Raw genomic sequence first — 20298 nt, 5'->3', positions numbered from 1 at the left:
CCAGTGGTAAAAGGTGTAAGATTAATCTACACCTAAAAAAATGAAACCTAATATAAATAAATCACGACTCACCATCTATGTTCAGCATCATTTTCCACATGGCTGGTCTGACAGACTGATGAAAACCAAACCAGACTTCTCTACCCCCACCCAATGGATGGTCATACCCTTCGGGGGCAGAGAAGAAAGAGCGGCCAACAGGGGTGTACCTGTAACAATACAGAGAACATAAATTAAAGTCTGGTGTCAAGGATCATATCCACCATTTCTAATCAGTAAAAATTAAAACAAGCACATGGCATCACGCGAGATATCGACTTAAAGGGAAAGCTCTATAAAGATACTAGACCAAGTGGGACCCGTTGGGCCCCTGTCCCACGGGAGGCCTGCTCTTCCAACGCAATATTCCACCACTCACCCAAAGCCCCCACGGGAGGCCTGGTCCCCCAAAGCAATATTCCACCACTCACCCGTTCCCCATATTTTTGATTAAAAAAATATATATATACTGAGGCGGAGAGGGCGACTTTGACGCGCTATTGAGGGGGAGAGAGCAGGAAGGGGAGGGGAGGAGAGGGGGGGGGAGAGAGAGGGAAGAGGAGGAGAGTTGGAGAGGGGACAGAGAGAGAGGGGACAGGTGAGAGAGAAAGTGGGAAGAGAGAGAGAGGGTGGAGAGAAGGGGAGAGGAGAGGGGAGAGAAGGGGAGGACAGGAGAGGAGGGGAGGAAAGACTGGACAGGGAGAGAAAGAGAGACATAGGGGCGAGGGGGGATAAAGAGAGGGGGTTAGCTTGAAATTGCACTTTCTAGTGCTGGAAGGACTGACTTCCGAGATTGCAACAATGTATCAATGTGAAGTCATAGATGAAGATATAGCTGCATAGTGACTGACTGTGCCTAGAATGCAACAATGTATCACTGTGAAGTTATAGTTGAAGATATAGTACACAAAAAAGCTGGAGAAACTCAGCGGGTGCAGCAGCATCTATGGAGCGAAGGAAATAGGCAACGTTTCAGCCGAAACCCTTCTTCAGACCTAGTTGAAGATATAGTATTGTGAAATTTGTTGTAAAATCTTGACTTTAAGTTAAAAAATGTAAAATTTCTTGTGAAATACAAGATCAATCTAAACAAAACTTTATAGGAACGACCATGAAAAAAAGCTGAGTAAAGTGGTGCATAACATTTTCCGCTATTGTGTACCGTATAGGCGTACTTCCTTGAGATCACAGACAGACAGACAGACAAGTTGAGACTTTGAATAGTATACTAGACTAAATGCAGACCCATTGGGTCTGCTCTCCCAACACAATATTCCACCACTCACCCGTTCCCCCAACGCAACCCATTCCAACGCAATATTCAACCACTCATGCATAGTCCCCAACTGCGCAGGCGTGGCACATTTCCCCTCATCCCCTCCCTCCCTCTCCTCTTCACCCTCCCTCTTCTTTCCCTTCTCCTCCTCCTCCCCATCGCAATCCCTCTCTACCCCCCTATCCCTCTATCTCCCACGCCTCACCTCCCCTATCCCCCCCACGCCTCACCTCCCCTATCCCCCCCACTATCCCTCCTGACCTCCCCCACTGCCCTCCTCTCCTACTCCCCACCTCCCCCCTCTATTCCCCCTCCTCCTCCTTCACCACTTTTTCCCTCTCCCCCCTCACCAGGATCTTTCCCCTCTCCTCCTCCCCTCCCCCAATCCCTCCCACACCCTTCCTCCCCTTTCCCCTACCCTCAATCACTCCCTCCCTCCATAAAAAGCAGCACCTGCACTTCCTTCCTCAATAGGTCATTCATTGTTTGCTGTGGTTTAGATCCCGTTGACTTGACGATTGGACCAGTTTGCATCGTGTGTGTGCGTGTGTGTGTGTGTGTGCGCTTGCGTGCGTGTGACTCAAACTCCGCGCAAACTGCAAGGCCACCCTGCAACATGACTCTCCCTCCCTCCGCCCACTCCGGCTCAGCAGGTGCTCAGCCCGTCCCCGTCCTGGCCGACCGCCCGCTGCTGCCGCTCGGCCCATCCCGTCCCTGCCCTGCCCGCCTGCTCGTTGCTGCCACTTGGCCGGGCCGCGAGAAGATTTCCGAGAGTGCCGTGTGAGTGAGCTACCGCAGCGGCGGAGGAGACGGACAATCGCATCCGTGGGGACGGGTCAACAGAACCGCTATTACTGCAGAGGGCGGGCGGGGGAGAGGGGTGAGTGAGGGAGAGAGATGGGACTAGGACCTCCACTGAACACCCCCACCCCCCACCCTCCCGTGCGTCTGCTGCTGGTGGTGAGGGAGACGGTAAACAAGTTACTGTGAGGAGTGGAGAGAGGAGTTCTTGAGTGAGGCGGGAGAGGCCGCAGCAGCTCAGGAAGGGGCGTCGCCATCCCGGGTGACTGAAAGGAGAGGAGACCAATCTGTGTGGCGGTGGCTGACAGGAGAGGAGACCAATCTGTGCATGCCCGGTTTTAAAGATTTTTAAACCTTAATAACTTTTGAAATAAACCATTGATCGGAACAAAACTTGTTGCACTTGAGCACAAGAGAATGGTGAATAAGGTGGCGAAAAATCACAGTGCTATTGTGTACCATTATTGCGCAAAATAGAAAAAACATGCAAACCGGAAGTGCACAAGATCAGAGTTTTAGTCATGTATAGATATAAAAATAGTACGAAAGTCAAACACCAAAAATCTAGCAACAATAAGCTACAATAAATATCAAAACATGGAATAAATTTAGAACCATAAACACATGCTTTAAAAGTGTTAAAATGTGTCAAAACCATGAAAGGAACACGCAGACATTAAGGAATTGACAAACGTGACTAAATGACAAGTTTGTTTCATTTTGTAGTGAAGGCTGTGGATAAAATACCAACTTATTTATGGAAAGCTTAAAGTTTCAAGTGGAGTAAAGTAGATTCAATGTAAATAATGGGGCACAAGATCAAGAAATCTCAAGAGTTCAATTACTTTCTGAAATATTAACAGCAATATACTGAAAAATTGCACATATGCCACACAAAATTCCAAAGTATTCTATATTCAGGAATTGCACCCTTTCAACAGAAAACTGCAAATTTCACATCATTAATTGAAGCTACTTATCTGCACTCCAGTATGGTGAATTTCTAGAAGTGGAATTTGAATCAGTTGGCTTATTTCAAAGGTCTGATCTAAACGTGTTGCATTTCTTGCAAGCCAGGCAATTTCTGTTTTTATTTTATGGATTATCATCAAAATTGATTTATCCATAAGGATTTGGAGCCAATTTTGTGTCCACATGAACAGTTATTATAGGATGGTGGAGAAGCTAGGCAGCTACTTAAGTGTTGGTTAAACATCAATTGTATGGAAGTTATTGGAAATTATAAACGGACAAAGATAATTAGTATGGTCAAAACAATGAGAGATGGACTTCACTGAGTAGAATGAAGTTCTTCGGAATTATTCTGAAGAGCTCTGAGAATGTTCCCAATGTACTAACGTACATTCCCAGCTCAATCCACAGACGCAGATTAACTGATCACCCACTCTATGCTTGTGGAATGTACTTTGTTATTGATGTACTTTGAATGGCATTTCAAAACTCGATATGAAGCATCTTGCAACAATTAGAAGAAATTAGATTATGACAAAATCGTCTATCTTGGATAGATTATCTACCAGTTCCTTTATTGTTAATCTCAATCTAAGAGCAAAGTTATTATCAACTATTGCTGGTGGCTTTCTGAAAACTGATACAATAGCTAAATAATGTTAGAATTTCTATATTGGATCAAGGTAAAGAGTTACATAGTTTTAGAACGGACAGTATCCGATACACCAGTTAGGGTGCGGCTTGCAGATAATTTCAATATTTTTAGCACGAATCAATGAAATAAACCAACTGATTCAATTCCAATTCTTGGAATGCACAGCACTGGACTACAGATTTTGATTAGTAGCTTCACCTGGGGTGGACAGACATTTTGTCATGCGTGGAGTTATATCATGACTTTATGGAGTCTATGACGGACAACAAGGGTATAAGATTTACACTTAACTACATATTTAATTAATCAGATAATCAGCAAGGAAGCAACGTTAGAATTGTGACACTCTCACACTGCGCCGCGCTTATTTTTTATTATTGGTGGATGGATTGTAAGTTTTGCTTTTAATTCTTTCTTAGGGATATGGGAGTTGCTGGCAAGGGCATCAATTATCCCTCATGATCGTCGAAGTGTGATGAGACATCTTCAGCCTCTGATAAAAGTACCCTTAATGTTTTTTGTACTCATAATGGTGTTGGGCAGCGAGTTCCAGTATGTATAGATCTAGTGACAATGAATAAATGGCAAAATATTTTCCATTGAATATTCAGTGTGACTCTAAGTGTGCAGGGAATGGTGTTTCCAAGATCTGCTACCCTTGCATGACTTGGTGGTAGAAATGACAAGTTTGGGAAGTGCGATCAGAGGAGGTTGGATGAATAGTTGCATTGCATTTTGTAAAGCCATGGTGTGATGCTGGAAGGAATAAATGTTTTCGGATGGCATGCCAACAACTGGGTGCTTCGTCCCGAATAATGTCTCGGACATCTCAGAACTCTGCAGTCACTTGCACAATAGAAGTGATGAAGTGTCTTCCATCCGAGATGTTAACTGACTCTCTACAGGTACACCTGGCCTGCTGAGTTTTTTCAACGTTTTCTGTTTTAATTCCATTCGTGCCTACTGCATTTTCCATCCAATCTTTTATCTACGTCAATATGTTACTACTTGCACCATAAGCTGATAACTATTACTGCAATAACCTTTAATGTAGCATCTTATCAATTGCAATCATTAACATTAAGCATAGTATATTTGTCAATTTCCAGTTACTCAGGGATTATGTGTAAGAAAGAACTGCAGATGCTGGTTTAAATCAAAGGGAGACACAAAATGCTGGAGTAACTCAGTGGATGAGGCAGCATCTCTGGAGAGAAGGAATGGGCGACTTTCCGGTTGACCCGAAACGTCACCCATTCCTTCTCCCCAGATATGGTGCCTCACCCGATGAGTTACTCCAGCATTTTGTGTCTACTCAGGGATTATGTTTTCTTATGTCATACAACTATCCCACTGAATCTATGCTGACTACAAAAACAAAATTAGAAGTAAAATAATAATATATACTGTTGCACTAAATACGGTATCTATACACATTAAATGCAATTAGTCTGGGGATTTCAGTCTCAACCATCATCTAATTTAGATCACACATTCAATCTATTTGATCAAGATTGGGACCCTTCATTGAAATGCGATACATATTAGTAAACTAGAATACAACATCAAGGTCACATTGCTTAATTCATGGGTTGCATTGTGTTATGAGATTGGGCAGGTATAGGTACACTGTGGATCAGAGGTACTTGAGGTCATATTACATTCGTGGACAATAACGTTGAGTTGCACTGTATATCTAATGGGATAAAATACTTTGGTGTCCTTTTCACACCACCATCACAGTACCTCAAATTTGCCAATCAGTGCCAAATCAGTCAGTTTTCCTTCCATAATTAAAGTATTATATGCAAGTGAAAGTTGAATTTGATCCAAGTTAAACAACACAAACAAATTAGCATTTCAATATTGAGAGGATATGCTGATACTTTAACTAGGACCCAATATCAGAAATGGCTTAAGAAATTAAGGAGAGCAAGCCGAATTATGGCAAATGATTCTCCTCAAAATTATAAATAGAGAATGATTGTGAGAATATTAAACAAACAATTTCCTTCACTAGTTCAATGGAGTGAAAACGAATAGAATTGACATTTCACCTAAATTCAGAGTTGGTATATTAAACCATAAATTCCATCTGGATGGAATTTAAATGGAAACTACCATAAATCAAATCAGGTCAGGATCAAACCCAAGTCTCTCTGGAGCTGATAGAAAGTAGGTCTATCATTATTAAGCTTTGTATTTTAAACTAATCTCAAAGTGCTCTTAGAAGATTTACTAGTTTAAAGTACATTAACAGCAAGTATTGTGTTGTGTTATGTGGTGAACACAGAATTAACAAATGCAATGGATAGCTAACAAGAAAGTTAAAACTGTTGTTTGCACCAGTTCAAGGCTATGTAAAGGTGTTTCTTCAAGAAAACGTAATTCCAATAATAATAATAATAATAATAATAAATACTTTATTGATCCCCTCAGGGAAATTCAGATGTCCAGAAGCTCCCAACCAACAAACCCACAGATTCAAAACGAACGCAGACAGAAAATACATAGAATACAATGTGGACACTACCTGAGAGCAATAAATACTTAAAAAGACCAATAATTAACAGTTAAAAATTAATAATTGCAAAATGCATCCCCCTACAGCCTAGCGGTCCGAATTATAAAATCTAATGGCTGCAGGGGTGAAGGATCTCCTGAACCGCTCCGTTCTACAGGGCAGGGAGAGGAGCCGGTTGTTGTTTCGAGTGCTCTTTTGACTCTCCAGAATTATATGGAGTGGATGCCCGGGGTTTTTCAGGATGACCTGCACCTTGTGCCTCATACGCCTCTCAAGCACCTCCATCCCAGAGTCTACTCTCCCCTCCAGCACTGAGCTAGCTCGTTTAACCAGTTTGACCAGCTTCATATTGTTTTTTGCACTAATGCTGTTGCCCCAGCAGACAACAGCGTAGAAAATAACGCTTGCGACCACTGTGTTGTAAAACATGTGCAGCATATCCTTACACACATTGAAGGATTTGAGCCTTCTGAGGAAAAAGAGTCTGCTCTGGCCTTTTTTGTAGAGGGAGTCAGAGTTGACAGACCAGTCCAGTTTGTTGTCAAGGTGCACTCCAAGGTATTTATATGTCTGCACCACCTCAATGTCAGCCCCTGCAGCGTTGACCGGCTGAAGGGGGAGCTTGGACCTGCCAAAGTTAACCACCATCTCTTTAGTCTTTGCCAATAATAATGCAACACTCTGATATGCTATCACAGTGCCCTCCATAATGTTTGGGACAAAGACCCATCATTTATTTATTTGCCTCTGTATTCCACAATTTGAGATTTGTAATTAAAAAAATCACATGTGGTTAAAGTGCACATTGTCAGATTTTATTTAAGGGTATTTTTATGCATTTTGGTTTCACCATGTAGAAATTGCAGCAGTGTTTATACATAGTAGCAATGTTACAAAATTTTGAGATTTAAAAAATCAAGTCTGTAATTTATCCCATCAGATAAAGCATAAAAAGAAGTTTAGTTTGTCACCTAATTCACTTTCATATCTCAAGTATTTAAAAGGTTATGGCCATTTTCATACTCGGAAATTAGCATCTTGTTCCCTATTGATTTTCTATGGACATAACAAAAAAGCTGTGATCGTGGACAGTCAAAAGCCCATAACCTTCTGAAAAATTAAGAGAACTGAATGAAAATTTCAGTTATCGTAGATTGAACCATTCTGAAACAAATATAAAATAATCTTACTTGGATGACCTGAAATTAAAGCATATAATTAGTTAGTTACCCAAGTGTAGCTAATTTCAAACTTCAATTACTAGATCTAAACATCTATCCATTTCTTAATAAATGATTAACATTTTTAAATAGCCTAAGTGTCCAAATAATATTCATAAATAATTCACAATAAAACATGATTTTTAAATCTCATTTACATTAATTTATAGGCCAAATGGAAGGAATTTAGTGTTTAATTGCTGTAAATTAAAGTCCATTTTAAATCAGCTTTCTAGTGGGATCCTGTGAACGCGCTGGTTTAGAACGTTCACATTGCGGTAGATTTGTGCCCTCAAATGCCCAGAAAAATACTGCGGGATATAATGGGCCCAAAATGAGCTACTCGCAATATTAAACTTTGTATAAAGGGATCTTAAGAAGCCCTTTTTAATGTAAAAATAAGCAGCATACCTTCAATTGTTTGCTCTATGAGACCCTGCGGTTGCTGGTGGTCGCGGGTTTAGAGATTGATTTTTAAACTACTATAACTATTATACGAGGCCTTTAAAACTAATAATAGCTTTTGCGACGGGGTCTTCCAGCGATTTTTCGTTAATAATTAACTAGGCTGAACATCTTCGATTTGAACAGCCTAGAGAAAATCGCGTTTTAAACCCGCCCCCCTCTAAACGGCGCCAAAATCGCGCACACCCGCAGCGAAAGATTTTCAGCGACGCTTCAGGTAGGCTTTGCAACATACCTATACATAGTCCCCCCCATTTCAGGGCACCATAATATTTGGGACACAGCAATGTCATGTAAATGAAAGTAGTCATGTTTAGTATTTTGTTGCATATTCTTTGCATGTAATGACTGCATGAAGTCTGCGATTCATGGACATCACCAGTTGCTGGGTACCTTCTCTGGTGATGCTCTGCCAGGCCTGTATTGTATTGTATTGTATTGTATTGTATTCAAATTTATTGTCATTGTCTCAGTTAGAGACAACGAAATGAATTTCCCTTACAGGCAGTATCATAAAAATAAAAATAAATAAATAATAATAAATAATAAAACATATTAAAAATAAAATAGAATTTAAAAAAAAGCACAAACACTGAAAGTCCACGACACAACATAACACAGTGGCACCAAGGTGAGGAAGGCACCATAGTCCAGCCAGCCTCCCCTCCGTTCTTCCCAGATGTTCACTCGTGTTCGAGGCCTTCCTAGCACCCGCAGTCGCCGCCCCGGGTGGCCCGATGTTCAGGCCCTCACGCCGGGCTGGTGGAACGCCGACACCGAACCCCAACGGTGAACATCCTCCTCCTCAGCGGCCCGGACCTCCTGATCAGCCGCCTCCCGCAGCCGGAGTCCGCAGCTCCCGAGTCCGCAGCTCCCGAGTCCGCAGCTCCCGAGTCCGCAGCTCCCGAGCCCGCAGCCGGAGTCCGCAGCTCCCGAGTCCACAGGCCGAGCCGGGCAGAGTCGCAGGACCCCGCGCTGTCCATCAGCGCCGCCCGCGTTGGGAGCTCCGCAAACCGCAGCTCCATGATGTTGGTGCCGCAGGTCCAGCACTCCGGGCTCCAGACGGTGACCCCCGGTAAGGCATCGCCAGCCTCGCGATGTATCAGCGCTGTCCCGCCGCTGCTGGAGCTCTGGTCGCAGGAAAGTCCACGCCAATCCAGTAGGTAGGCCGCTGGTGGTGGGGGGGGGGGGGGGGCGAGGACGCGACTCGAATAAAAGTCGCGTCTTCACCAGGAAGCGGCTGAAGGACGGTATCCCCCGCACCGTACCCTCTTCCCCCACATCAAAACACAAAAAAACCACAAAAAAAAACACACTTTTACATAACTAAATAAACAAAAAAACAAAAAGATACCGGGCTGTAGGTGGAGGCAGCTGACACCAGCGCCACCGGAAGTACAACACTATGTTTTGCAGATTTGCAGCAATCTTTAGCTTATGCTTGTTTTGAGGGCTAGTCCCCTTCAGTTTTCTCTTCAGCAAATAAAAGGCATGCTCAATTGGGTTTAGATCGGGTGATTGACTTGGCTATTCAAAATTTAACCATTTTTTAGCTTTGTTGCTTTAGCAGTTTGTTTGGGAACATTGTCTTATGGACCTTTTTCCAGAACTGTGGTTGCTCTTTTAAGTACTTGTTAGCAAACTGCAACCCGGCCATCCTATTTTTGCGGCTAACCAGTGGTTTGCATCTTGCAGTGTTGCCTCTGTATTTATGTTCATGAAGTCTTCTGCGGCCAGTGGTCACTGACAAATCCACACCTGACTCCTGAAAAGTATTTCTGATCTGTCGGACAGGTGTTTCGGGATTTTTCTTTATTATAGGGAGAAATCTTCTGTCATCAGCTGTGGAGTTCTTCCTTGGCCTGCCAGTCGCCAATGGCCTTGCGATTAGTAGGCTCACCAGTGCACTCTTTGTTCTTAATGATGTTCCAAACAGTTGATTTTGTTAAGCCTAAGATTTGGCTGATGTCTCTAACAGTTTTATTCTTGTTTCTCAGTCTCATAATGGCTTCTTTGACTTTCATTGGCACAACTTTGGTCCTCATGTTGATAAACAGCAATAAAAGTTTCCAAAGGTGATGGAAAGACTGGTGGAAAGACCAGGTGCTGAGAGCACTCTTATACCTGCATTAAGGAGGCATTTAAACACACCTGAGCAATTACAAACACCTGTGAAGCCATGTGTCCCAAACATTACGGTGCCCTGAAATGGGGGGGCCTATGTTTAAACACAGCTGTAATTTCTACATGATGAAACCAAAATGTATAAAAACACCCTTTAATAAAATCTGACAATGTGCACTTTAACCACATGTGATTTTTTCTATTTCAAATCTCAAATTGTGGAGTACAGAGGCAAATAAATAAATGATGGATCCTTGTCCCAAACATTATGGATGACACTGTAGATCATGAGATTATTTGGTTCAGCACACAGCTCTTGCTGCTCCATGGCTATACTTGATTTTAACTTCAGATCTTTGAAGTACCTAGTTTTAGGTGAATGGAAAGGATTGTTTACTTCAATAGTATATTTTAACCACATAAGAATTAGCTTTTACAGGTGTTCAAACTGGGAATCTTATAAACATCTTACCGTATTTCCCGGCAATGAAGACGCACCCGTGTCGAAGATGCACCCCCAGTAGCTACCCGCCAACCACCACCTCCACCGGTTGCGCCTGTGCTGAAGGACACCATGGCTGGCTGGCGGCAGAAGGCGCTGAGGTGGCGGCTGGTTCCGCTGTCCGGTCTCGGCGGCCGCTCACAGCCACCCAAGCTACTGAGTGAGATGCTGGCATGATCCCCGACCCCCTCCTTTTCAATGTTCCTGCCCTCCAAGCAACTTTATCCCTGGTGGCTCAGCCAAGTTTGCTACTTTGTGCTGACCTGGGCCAGACTCCCCACACGCTGTGAAAGAAACTCTCCCCCCCCCCCTCAGCAGCACTGTCCTTTTAAATCAGCTGCCATCAATGAGGGATAGACTTGGCTATCCCTCAGAACAGCAACATTGTTCTTGATGTTGCTGTACTGAGAGATAGCCAAGTCTATCTTTCTTGGCTAACAATCTAACCTTCGACCTCCAACACGCAGGTAAATTTTCAGGCCTTATTTTAAGGTAAAAAATTGCATCTTCATTGCCAGTAAATACGGCACGTATTTACACATAGGTTTCAACGGTAATGACAAAACTTCTACTAAAATTCCGACCCATGGTATTCCATTTCCAGTTGTGACAATTACAATGAGGTCACATCCTCTGAGTCCCAGATAGGAGTTATACTGGTGACTCCCAGCATTTACAGGCTTTATACTTGAAACAAAGAGGGAATGCCTGTTCTGATTTATTTGACACCTTTCCCGGAATCCTGGTATCCATAAATTTCATTCGGCTACTGCAAACTTTAGACCACCTTTGTGCTGTTTCATGTCACTCACTACTTCAATCCTGTGTGTAAAGACCAGGAGATTAGACAGCCTGCAAGTACAATTGAGCTCTTATTTATTGTTCTGCATAAAGGCTCAATTTCTATTGGAGAATAGGTAAACCATCTGGTCACTATTTACTCAAGAAGAATAAGAGATACATTTGTGTTTGGATCACTTTAATTGCAATTTAATCATGCACGATACACAACTGATTTTACCAAAAACAAACCAAAAATTCTACGTTAATTAATGCACTAATGGATATGATTGTTATCAGGGTAAACACTCATAAGCAGCTTGGACACAGATAAGAGGAGATGGAGAAATTGAGAGTAGGGGGTGGCGTTTTTGCAAGAGGCAGGGTATGAGGTGCTAAAATCCAGATAACTGTGGGAGTCAGTAGGTTTATAGTTGATGTCAGTTGATAATCTATCGTCTAATGTAAAAAATGTCTCATGCTACCCATTTTGATCTTTCAAGTAATATGTGCAGTAGAATATAATTGAGTGGTTCCAGAGCAATACTTAAAGAAACTGAACAGCAAAGAAGACATTTGTCTATCTTTTTAGATGCAAGTATGGTATGGATATTTACAGTGGTGGATGGCAGAAGAAAATCCAAATAAAACAAGTGGGTTGATCTGTGCTTGGTGGAGTTTAAACAAAAACGAAAATCAATATCAAAAGCCAAAGAATTTTGGTGGGATACTCACTTCATGGAGGGGAGATGTCGAAGAACAACATCAACTGCATGGACAGGATTTGTGCTGAGAGGCTTGTCCAGATCCAACCCGGGCAGCAACTCCGGCATACTCCGTCCTGTAAGAACTTCATGTAGCAAGTGCCAACTCACTCTTGAAACAAATTTTATTGAGACCCTGAAAATCCGGTCTTTCCCTTCTCCTGGTAACGTCACCTCCAAATCCACCTTAAAAAAAAAAATCTTAGTTACAAGCCATCTACAATATTCCACTGCGTACAGTATTTTTGTTTAAAAGTTTTATTTTCATTGTTGCAAGCGAAATGAAAAATATAAATGTTAAAGCAGATGAATTTGAAGCCTAGATTAGGGCATGGAATTGCGACGCTGGTGTCATTGCAGAAACTTGAAGAGCAGGACTAGCAGCTCAACATTCCAGGTTTACGTGTTTCAGATGTAATTGAGAGGAATGTAAAAGAGGTAGGGAGTTGCATTACCAATAAGAGATAATGTTATATCAACAATAAGAGATTATCTTGGAGGGTTCACATAGCGAGGCCATATGGGTAGAGCTCAGGAATAAGAATGTGCATTGACTACGAAGCTGAATTTGGACAAGGTCTTTCTTAGATAAATCTAGAAAGAATTTACACAAGGAATTTGGAGGGCTAAAATGGCCATGAAATGGCGTTGATAAGTAGGATTAAAGACAATCCTAAAACAGTTTATATGAATATTGGAAGCAAGAGAGCAGCTGGGAAAGGGCAGGTTAATAAGCGAGTTCGGTATTCTGAAAAACGCAAGGAATCATGGGATTTGTCAGGGGTTACTCACGATAAACATTCTTGGCAACTATGTTGCTGAATGTGTGCAGATCTGCATTTTGATCGTGGTCGGGCTCGGGCCCGGGTCTCTGGCGCTGCAGAGTTGCTGCTGGGCCGTCCCCATCCCCTCCCAGGTGTCCCGCCCCTGTCCAGGGGCGGTCGGAGATGGGTGGGGTGGCCCTGGACTGGCGGGGCGCTTGCCCATTGCACTGGCGGCCCAGACTTGCAGCCGGCGCGGAGAGGGGGCGCTCGCTCCGGCTTGGCTCTGCCTGTCCTGCCGGGTTAACCGGCGGCCCTGGGCTGGCAGGGCGCCGGCCCGTTGTAGTGGCGGTCCTGGCTTGAAGCCAGCACGGAGAAGAAGCGCTAATTCTACTGCTCCGGGCCAGGGCTGTCGGTTGGCCCGGTGGGACAGGCAGAGTTGAGCTGGAGTTGGCGCTTCTTCTCCGCGCTGGCTGTGAGACAAACGAGGGAATTTATGCATGGAGCTAGTGGAAGTGGGCAACAACTCCTTACGTTTGTATTAGTATTTATGAAAGAGAAGGACATGAATGATGGCGAGATCAGGGAGGAGTATGTTGATATTCAAGGGCATGTTGATATTAAGAGAGAGCAGATGTTGAGTCTCTTGAAAAACATTAAGGTGGTTGTCCCCAGGGCCTGATGAGATCTATTCGAGGATTCTGATGAAGGAAAAGGGCAGAGATTGCTGGAGCCTTGACAGATTTTTATATCCTCTTTAGCCAGGAGCAGAGTTCCAGAAAACTGGAAATTAGCTAATATTGTTTTTTTGTTTTGTTTTTTAAGTCTACAAGGATAATCCAGGAAATGATAGGCCAGTGTGCCTCATATCAGTGATTGGGAAATTATTGGACAAGATTGTTAAGAACAGGATTTACTCACATTTGGAACAGTATGGACTTATCACAGACAATCAGCATGATTTATGTGGGGATTTCCTCTCACAAATTTGTTTGAGGTTATTTGAGGAGCTGATATAGATTATTTAGGAGGGTTGGGTGGTGTATGTTGACTACTTGGACTTTAACACAGCATTTGATAAAATAACTCCTGATACACTGGTCTAAATAATTAAGTCACGTACCATCCATGATGAGTTGGTAAATTAGATATAAAATTGGCTTGATCATAGACAACTGAGGAGAGACATTTTTCTGACTTGAGGTCTGTGATCAGTGGTGTTCAGCAAGGATCGGTTGTTTGTTATACGTATAAATGATTTGGATGAAAATGTAGGTGGTCTGATTAATAGGTTTGTACCGGCAGACACACAGGTAGGATAGGTAGTCAGTGTCTTTTCCCCAGGCTGGAAATGGCAAATACAAGAGATCATAAGGTGAAATGATAAAACGTTTAGAGGAGATGTGCAGGCAAGCTATATTTAACCACAAGGGAGAGTGGTAGGTGCCTGGTATGCACTGCCAACGGCGATATTGGAAGCAGATACAATAGCATAGTTTAAGAAGCATTCAGACACGTGAACAGGCAGGGGATAGAGGGACAGGGACCATGTGCAGGAAGAAAGAATTAGTTAGATTTGCATCACAGGTAGACAAAAAAGCTGGAGAAGCTCAGCGGGTGAGGCAGCATCTGTGGAGTGAAGGAATAGGCGACGTTTCGGGTCGAGACCCTTCAGTTTCTCCAGCATTTTCTGTCGTCTATTCCTTCGCTCCATAGATGCTGCCTCATTCGCTGAGTTTCTCCAGCTTTTTTGTCTACCTTCGATTTTTCCAGCATCTGCAGTTCTTTCTTAAATAGATTTGTATCATGATCAGTGCAGAAATGGTGGGCTGAAGGGCCATTTCCTTTATTCGTGTTCTCTTCATGGAACGATTTCTTAGAATTAATTGATGCAAAGGGCACTGCTTAGCAATTATACTGATATTCTAATTAAATGCTCAAAATGATCAAGACGGTCCTCATACATAATCAAAATCATCAGTAAAATAAGCAAGTAACTGCAGATGTTGGATTTAATAAGCATCGACTCAAGACGTGTCCATTAATACTACATATAAACGGGATTTTAGCTCAATCTCTGATATTTTCTTAACAATACCATGGCTTGATGTTCTGAACATTTCTTTAATTAAATAAATGAAAGCAGCCCTTACCCCCGTGGTGCTGACTGGAATGGGATCAGCAGTATAGAGACTCTTTTTCCCATCGTAGACAGGTCTTCTTTCTCCAAATATTTGAACTTTAAAATGCTGAACCATAGAGTCAACCACTTCCCTACAATAACACAGAACGACTTGTAAGTTGACCTCAAGAATCAAAATTCAACTGATTGACAATACAACCAATTAATAATTAACATTTTTTATCATCTTCCATTGCAACCATGAATCTGAAAGGAACAAGTTACACTGATATGGACGTCCACAGTGACCCTCTGTAATCTTAATCATATATAAAGACCATCAGTAGTGCTATGGAAGCACAAGTTTAAAGATTAAAATTAATTAGACTGGTTTATTTTGGGCAACCACAGTAACACCTTCATGAGATGGTAGTTGATTATTAATCTATTATTAATCAAATGAAGGTCGACAAAAAATGCTGGAGGAACTCAGCAGGTGAGGCAGCATCTATGGAGAGAAGGAATAGGCGATATTTTGGGTCGAGACACTTCTTCAGACTGCTGTTGGGGGGGGGGGGGGGGGAGAAAGGAAGTAGGAGGCGACTTGCGGGAGAACTGGGAAGGGGGAGGGGTAGGAGGGAGAAAGCAGGGACTATCTAAAATTTGAGAAGTCGATGTTCACACCGCTGGGGTGTAAACTACCCAAGCGAAATATGAGGTGCTGTTCCTCCAATTAGCGCTGGGCCTCACTCTGACAATGGAGGAGGCCCATAACAGAAAGGTCAGATTGGGAATGGGAGGGGGAGTTGAAGTGCTGAGCAACCAAGCGATCATGGACTGAGTGGAGGTGTTCAGCGAAGCGATCGCCGAGCCTGCGCTTGGTCTCGCCGATGTAGAGAAGTTGACACTTAGAACAGCGGATGCAGTAGATGAGGTTGGAGGAGGTGCAGGTGAACCTCTGCCTCACTTGGAAAGACTGATCTAATGATAACTGTTACAATATGGTTTCCCCCCCAGTCTGTGTGGGTTTATTCTTCTGAATTAGGATGCATTGGTTTTATGAAATGTTTTGTGAAAGCCTAAAAGCTACATTTCTTGGTAAACCCAATCTGTATTCCATAATTCAGCCACGAATGGGGGAAGTACTTGTGAGGAGCCTACGATGCACTCTTGTTCCTATTAATGTTCTAAAGTACTGCAAGATAATTGGACTTTATATTTAAATGGGGGCACAAAGAGTTACATATTTTATTGTAACAATAGCCTACATGACATTTTCTGAAAATATATTTTTGGATTATACTTCATCCCTTCATACAAATGGAAATATGTAGATCTACATGTTATTCCACAGTACATATCCACAGTACGTATGCAGAACAGGACAAAAATTAGATTTTAATCATAACATACATACAAATGTTTGAGGACAAGTAGACAATCATGTCTGGAACAAGCGCAGAACGCCAATATTGGTAAGCAGAACTTCAATTGAAGTAAAAATTCACAAATATTTAACATTTAAGATGTTTCCATTTTGGCTTTTGTAAATGAAAATATCAATGTGTATTAATATCCACAAAATGAAATTATCAAGCTCTGTAATAAAAATAGAAAATCCTGGAAATAGTATGACAGACGGCATCTGTGGAAAGAAGAAGTGCTAACAATTTAGGCCAATGTCTGAGATTACGGACTTGAGTAAACCAAGTTTTCCAATTCTGGTCTCTGACTCATACCAAATTTTCTTTGTTCCTCAATCCTACGGACAACTGGATAAATTCCAAAGTATCACCTCCAAATACTTTCATTCCTTAAAGCAATCTTGCAACCTACTCTTTGATCAAACAAGTGATCACATGTCCCACTCTATCCCAGAAACGGCTTCATGATCGCTATTACAAAAGGGATTATGCTTCAGCAGATAAAAAGTGATACACATAAAGTATACTATCTTCTTTTTCATTCATGTTTCTGCTGCCTTACCACAAGGACCAATCGCTTCATAACAAAACTTTCTGTTTGTAACTTTTGCTCCTTCATAGACCAGTCATGAGATTCAACCTCACACATCTGCCTAATATATCCAATACACGATATCCCACAACAAGCTGTTGAAGCAAATACAGCAACCTTAGTCTGTCAAAGACTTCACCATCTGTATTCATCCTTACTTTCCCAATAACCAAACTAACCTCAGCTTACGACAGACTCCACACTTTGCATGTCCTTACAACCATCGACAGGAAGCAAGGATATTACCATTGGCAAATTCCTCATCAACTTCCTATGGTTACCATTGGCCAGTGATTCAAGTTTAGCTTCGAGAGATGGTAAAAGGATTGTGAAAAGCCTTTGATGGAATATACCACTTACCTGTATGGATGAAGCTCCAACAATGCTCAAAGCTCAATACCAACCAGGACAAAGTAATCATGGTGTTTTAGTAATGTGGCTTTATATGGGAAAGGTATTCTCCATTTACCATTGTCTAGCCTAACAGAATAGTTTAAGTGTGCTAAGGTGAGGTTAAAGTTGCAATTTTCAGGGAGCAAGGGTACCTTAGTTAGTAATCTGGTGCCAAGTGTAACTAGAGGGAGGAAGTGGAATTCAAAGCAGTCAGTAGAAGAAGCACAAGCAGCTCTGAGGCATAGACATTGCTGGTAGGGTGCAGCAAGACAAAAGGAGGCTTAGGGCTCAGCACAGGGAAACCAATGTGGAGTAAAGCAGGTCCAACAGAGAGGAGGAAATTGGTTGTAGAGCATGTACGTTGTCAGGAGGAAGCAGTGAGATGTGTAAGGGCAGTAGCTCAGGTTAACCAGGGACAGTGGATGAACTGGGAAAGTGTGGAAAAGAAGAGTTTTAGCTGGAGGAACCTGTGGTGCATGGAGGCGGGGCGCATAAGTTTCCTTACAAGGGCTATTGTACAGTATGATGTGCTGCCATTACCGCAGAACCTCAAATAATGGGTAAGTGGGGACCCGGCGTGTCCCTTGTGTGGCAACGTTGAGTCATATTGTGTCAGGATGTAGAACTAGTCTTTCTCAGGGTCGGTATATTTGGCGGCATAACCAGGTCTTGAAGTGCATAGCTGCAGCGATTGAGAGGAGGAGAGCACAAGTGAATCAGGACTGAGAGTGTAGCGATTCGTTTTGTCCGCGAGGGAGAGAAAGGTAGAGGAGGGAAGTTTTCAGACTGGTATGAGTCAGGCCAGTTACGGGGAGCCAATGATTGGGAGATGCTGGTAGATTTGGGAGGAAAGCTTGTTTTTTTTGTAGGTAATAATAGTACTAGTTTGAGGCGTGATATAGAACTGACAGTGCCTTGGGAGAACTTGGTGGATGAGGCTTATGAAAGGAAAAGGCTTTGATATGTAAACTTGGCAGCAGAGGTTGTGCAGCGAGGATGGAGAGCAAGAGCACATCTGGTAGAGATGGGTTGCAGAGGTTTCATAGCAAGATCGACCATGCTGCTATTTGGAGAGCTAGGAATTTGTGGACAGAGTTTACGTCAGGCAGTAATAAGATATCAGAGGCAGCAGAGCAAAGCAGTCGGTGGATTTGGTGGAGAAGAAAGTGTCAGTTGGGGGCAGAAAGAAAACATATGACATGCAGTATGTGTATTTCTTTGTAATTGTAGTCTGTGTAAGAGTATCCCGGTTTTATGCAAGGGTGATATTTGTGATGTTGCAATTTAATGATGGGCGAGGATAAGTTGGAGATAGGATGCAGGTGTTTAGCATTCATATGACTGAACTTTGGGCCTTCTCTCACAGTAGGAAACTTTGATTCTGCTGTGCAGGGGATGTTTATGTTAAAATACTATTGTGTTTTGTTCTTTTTTTATTCGTATGGCTGTATGGTGACCCCAAATTTCACTGTACCAATTGGTGCATTTGACAATAAATGTCTCTTCTCTTGTTAGGTGAGCTAATTAGCTGCAGCTTCCTTTATTTAGTAGATGCTGGTAGAATAGGTGGTGAGAGCAGGTATTGAGGGGGGTTGTTCTGGGACCCCAGAACCAACTATTGAACCTTCCTGAGGTGTCGTGGGCCTCTCAATGAAACACCAGTGAAGGGAGGTGCCCACTTGATAACCCCAATGATATACATGCATTTATATGATTAGTTTTTTTAAAGAGCTAGTTAACATGTAGGTAGCTGTTTTTTGCTTATGGAGTTATTTATTGTCGTTAGCACAAGTTGGTATATTTAATTAGATAGTTAGATAATGCTTTGGGCTTGGTTTTCTTAGTTGAGTGCTTATCCTGGTGTTATAGCACAAGTACTTTGCATATTAATTGTAATTTACTTGATTGACACTCTATCTACAAAACATTTATTTCTTCCACCAGTGGAACATATTCACCTTGTCAACACTCCTCAGGATCTTATGTTTCAATTTGTCTCCACTAATTCTTCTCAACTGTATTAGGTACGAGCCTAGTCTATTCAACCTTTCGCCATAAGACAACCTGCTCTTTCCAGGTATTTTCGAGTAAACCTCTTCCGGATCAAGTCATTTATTTCTCAGTTCATTACTCAATGGCAGAAATATTGTTTGTTAATGGTGACTGTCCATTTCAGACTTTGTTGTTCGAATACAAATGACCAAAACATGCTCCTAAATGACATAGTGACCTTTGTTCACCTTGATATGCCAAGTTAAATGTGGTTTTACAATTTACACTGCACTCAAATGCACCTTATTCTTCTCTCAAGAATTATCCTCTTCTCTATACGCACCTGTTAACCCTGCGAGGACATTTATCTGGTTTAATATCTACCTCATAGAGGTAGACGTCAATCTTTGGGATATCTACTTGGAAGCAGTTGGCCAGCAGTTTAATCGGTTTTCCCATGGTGCCACATCCTGGACGCCTTGGCACCGTGAAGAGGGGCTGAGCCCCAACAGCTCCTATAATGAGACAACAATTGAATAAAATGAGACAAAGCATGCTTTCACAAACATTAAGATAAACAAACATCCCCTAACTATATAGGACCTGTAAACTGACAATATAACCTTCTCCCTCATTTCCACCTATTGACACTCAATATTCCCAAGGCAAAGGGAATTATTTGGCCTCTAATCAGCTTCTTCTTATATTAATCTTGATTAGTTGAGGAACTCGGGGGTGAAATTAGCTGGGCTTGCATCTGATTCAAGTTACATTTGCCTTTCAATGTGCAATCTTATTGCAATTGTAAGTGTGCAATCTTAACCTGCAACGCATGACATGGACCCAAATTAATTATTATAGTGGTTGAAAACTTATTTCTGAGGCAAACTGG

The 20298-nt window shown here is 42.3% G+C and overlaps 1 protein-coding gene across 4 annotated transcripts in view; it reads right to left on the bottom strand.

Moving 5' to 3' along the window:
- Window positions 1–20298, bottom strand: part of LOC116988484 (protein argonaute-3) — a 104543-nt gene that overhangs the window by 45599 nt on the left and 38646 nt on the right. For 3 of the 4 annotated variants that reach the window (XM_033045225.1, XM_033045224.1, XM_033045226.1), the window contains exons 2-5: window positions 19750–19921; window positions 15037–15157; window positions 12094–12308; window positions 73–209 (exon numbers count right to left, since the gene is read on the bottom strand). In XM_033045225.1, coding sequence (XP_032901116.1) covers window positions 73–209; window positions 12094–12308; window positions 15037–15157; window positions 19750–19921 — 645 coding nt within the window. Of the gene's footprint in view, window positions 1–72; window positions 210–12093; window positions 12309–15036; window positions 15158–19749; window positions 19922–20298 lie in introns of those variants that run through there. The other variant, XM_033045227.1, reaches the window with a different exon arrangement.

Source organism: Amblyraja radiata, chromosome 27 (assembly GCF_010909765.2).
Source record: "Amblyraja radiata isolate CabotCenter1 chromosome 27, sAmbRad1.1.pri, whole genome shotgun sequence".
NCBI classification, from domain to species: Eukaryota; Metazoa; Chordata; class Chondrichthyes; order Rajiformes; family Rajidae; genus Amblyraja; species Amblyraja radiata.
Note: the sequence above shows the minus strand (reverse complement) of the source record. Positions and strands in the feature narration are given on the sequence as shown.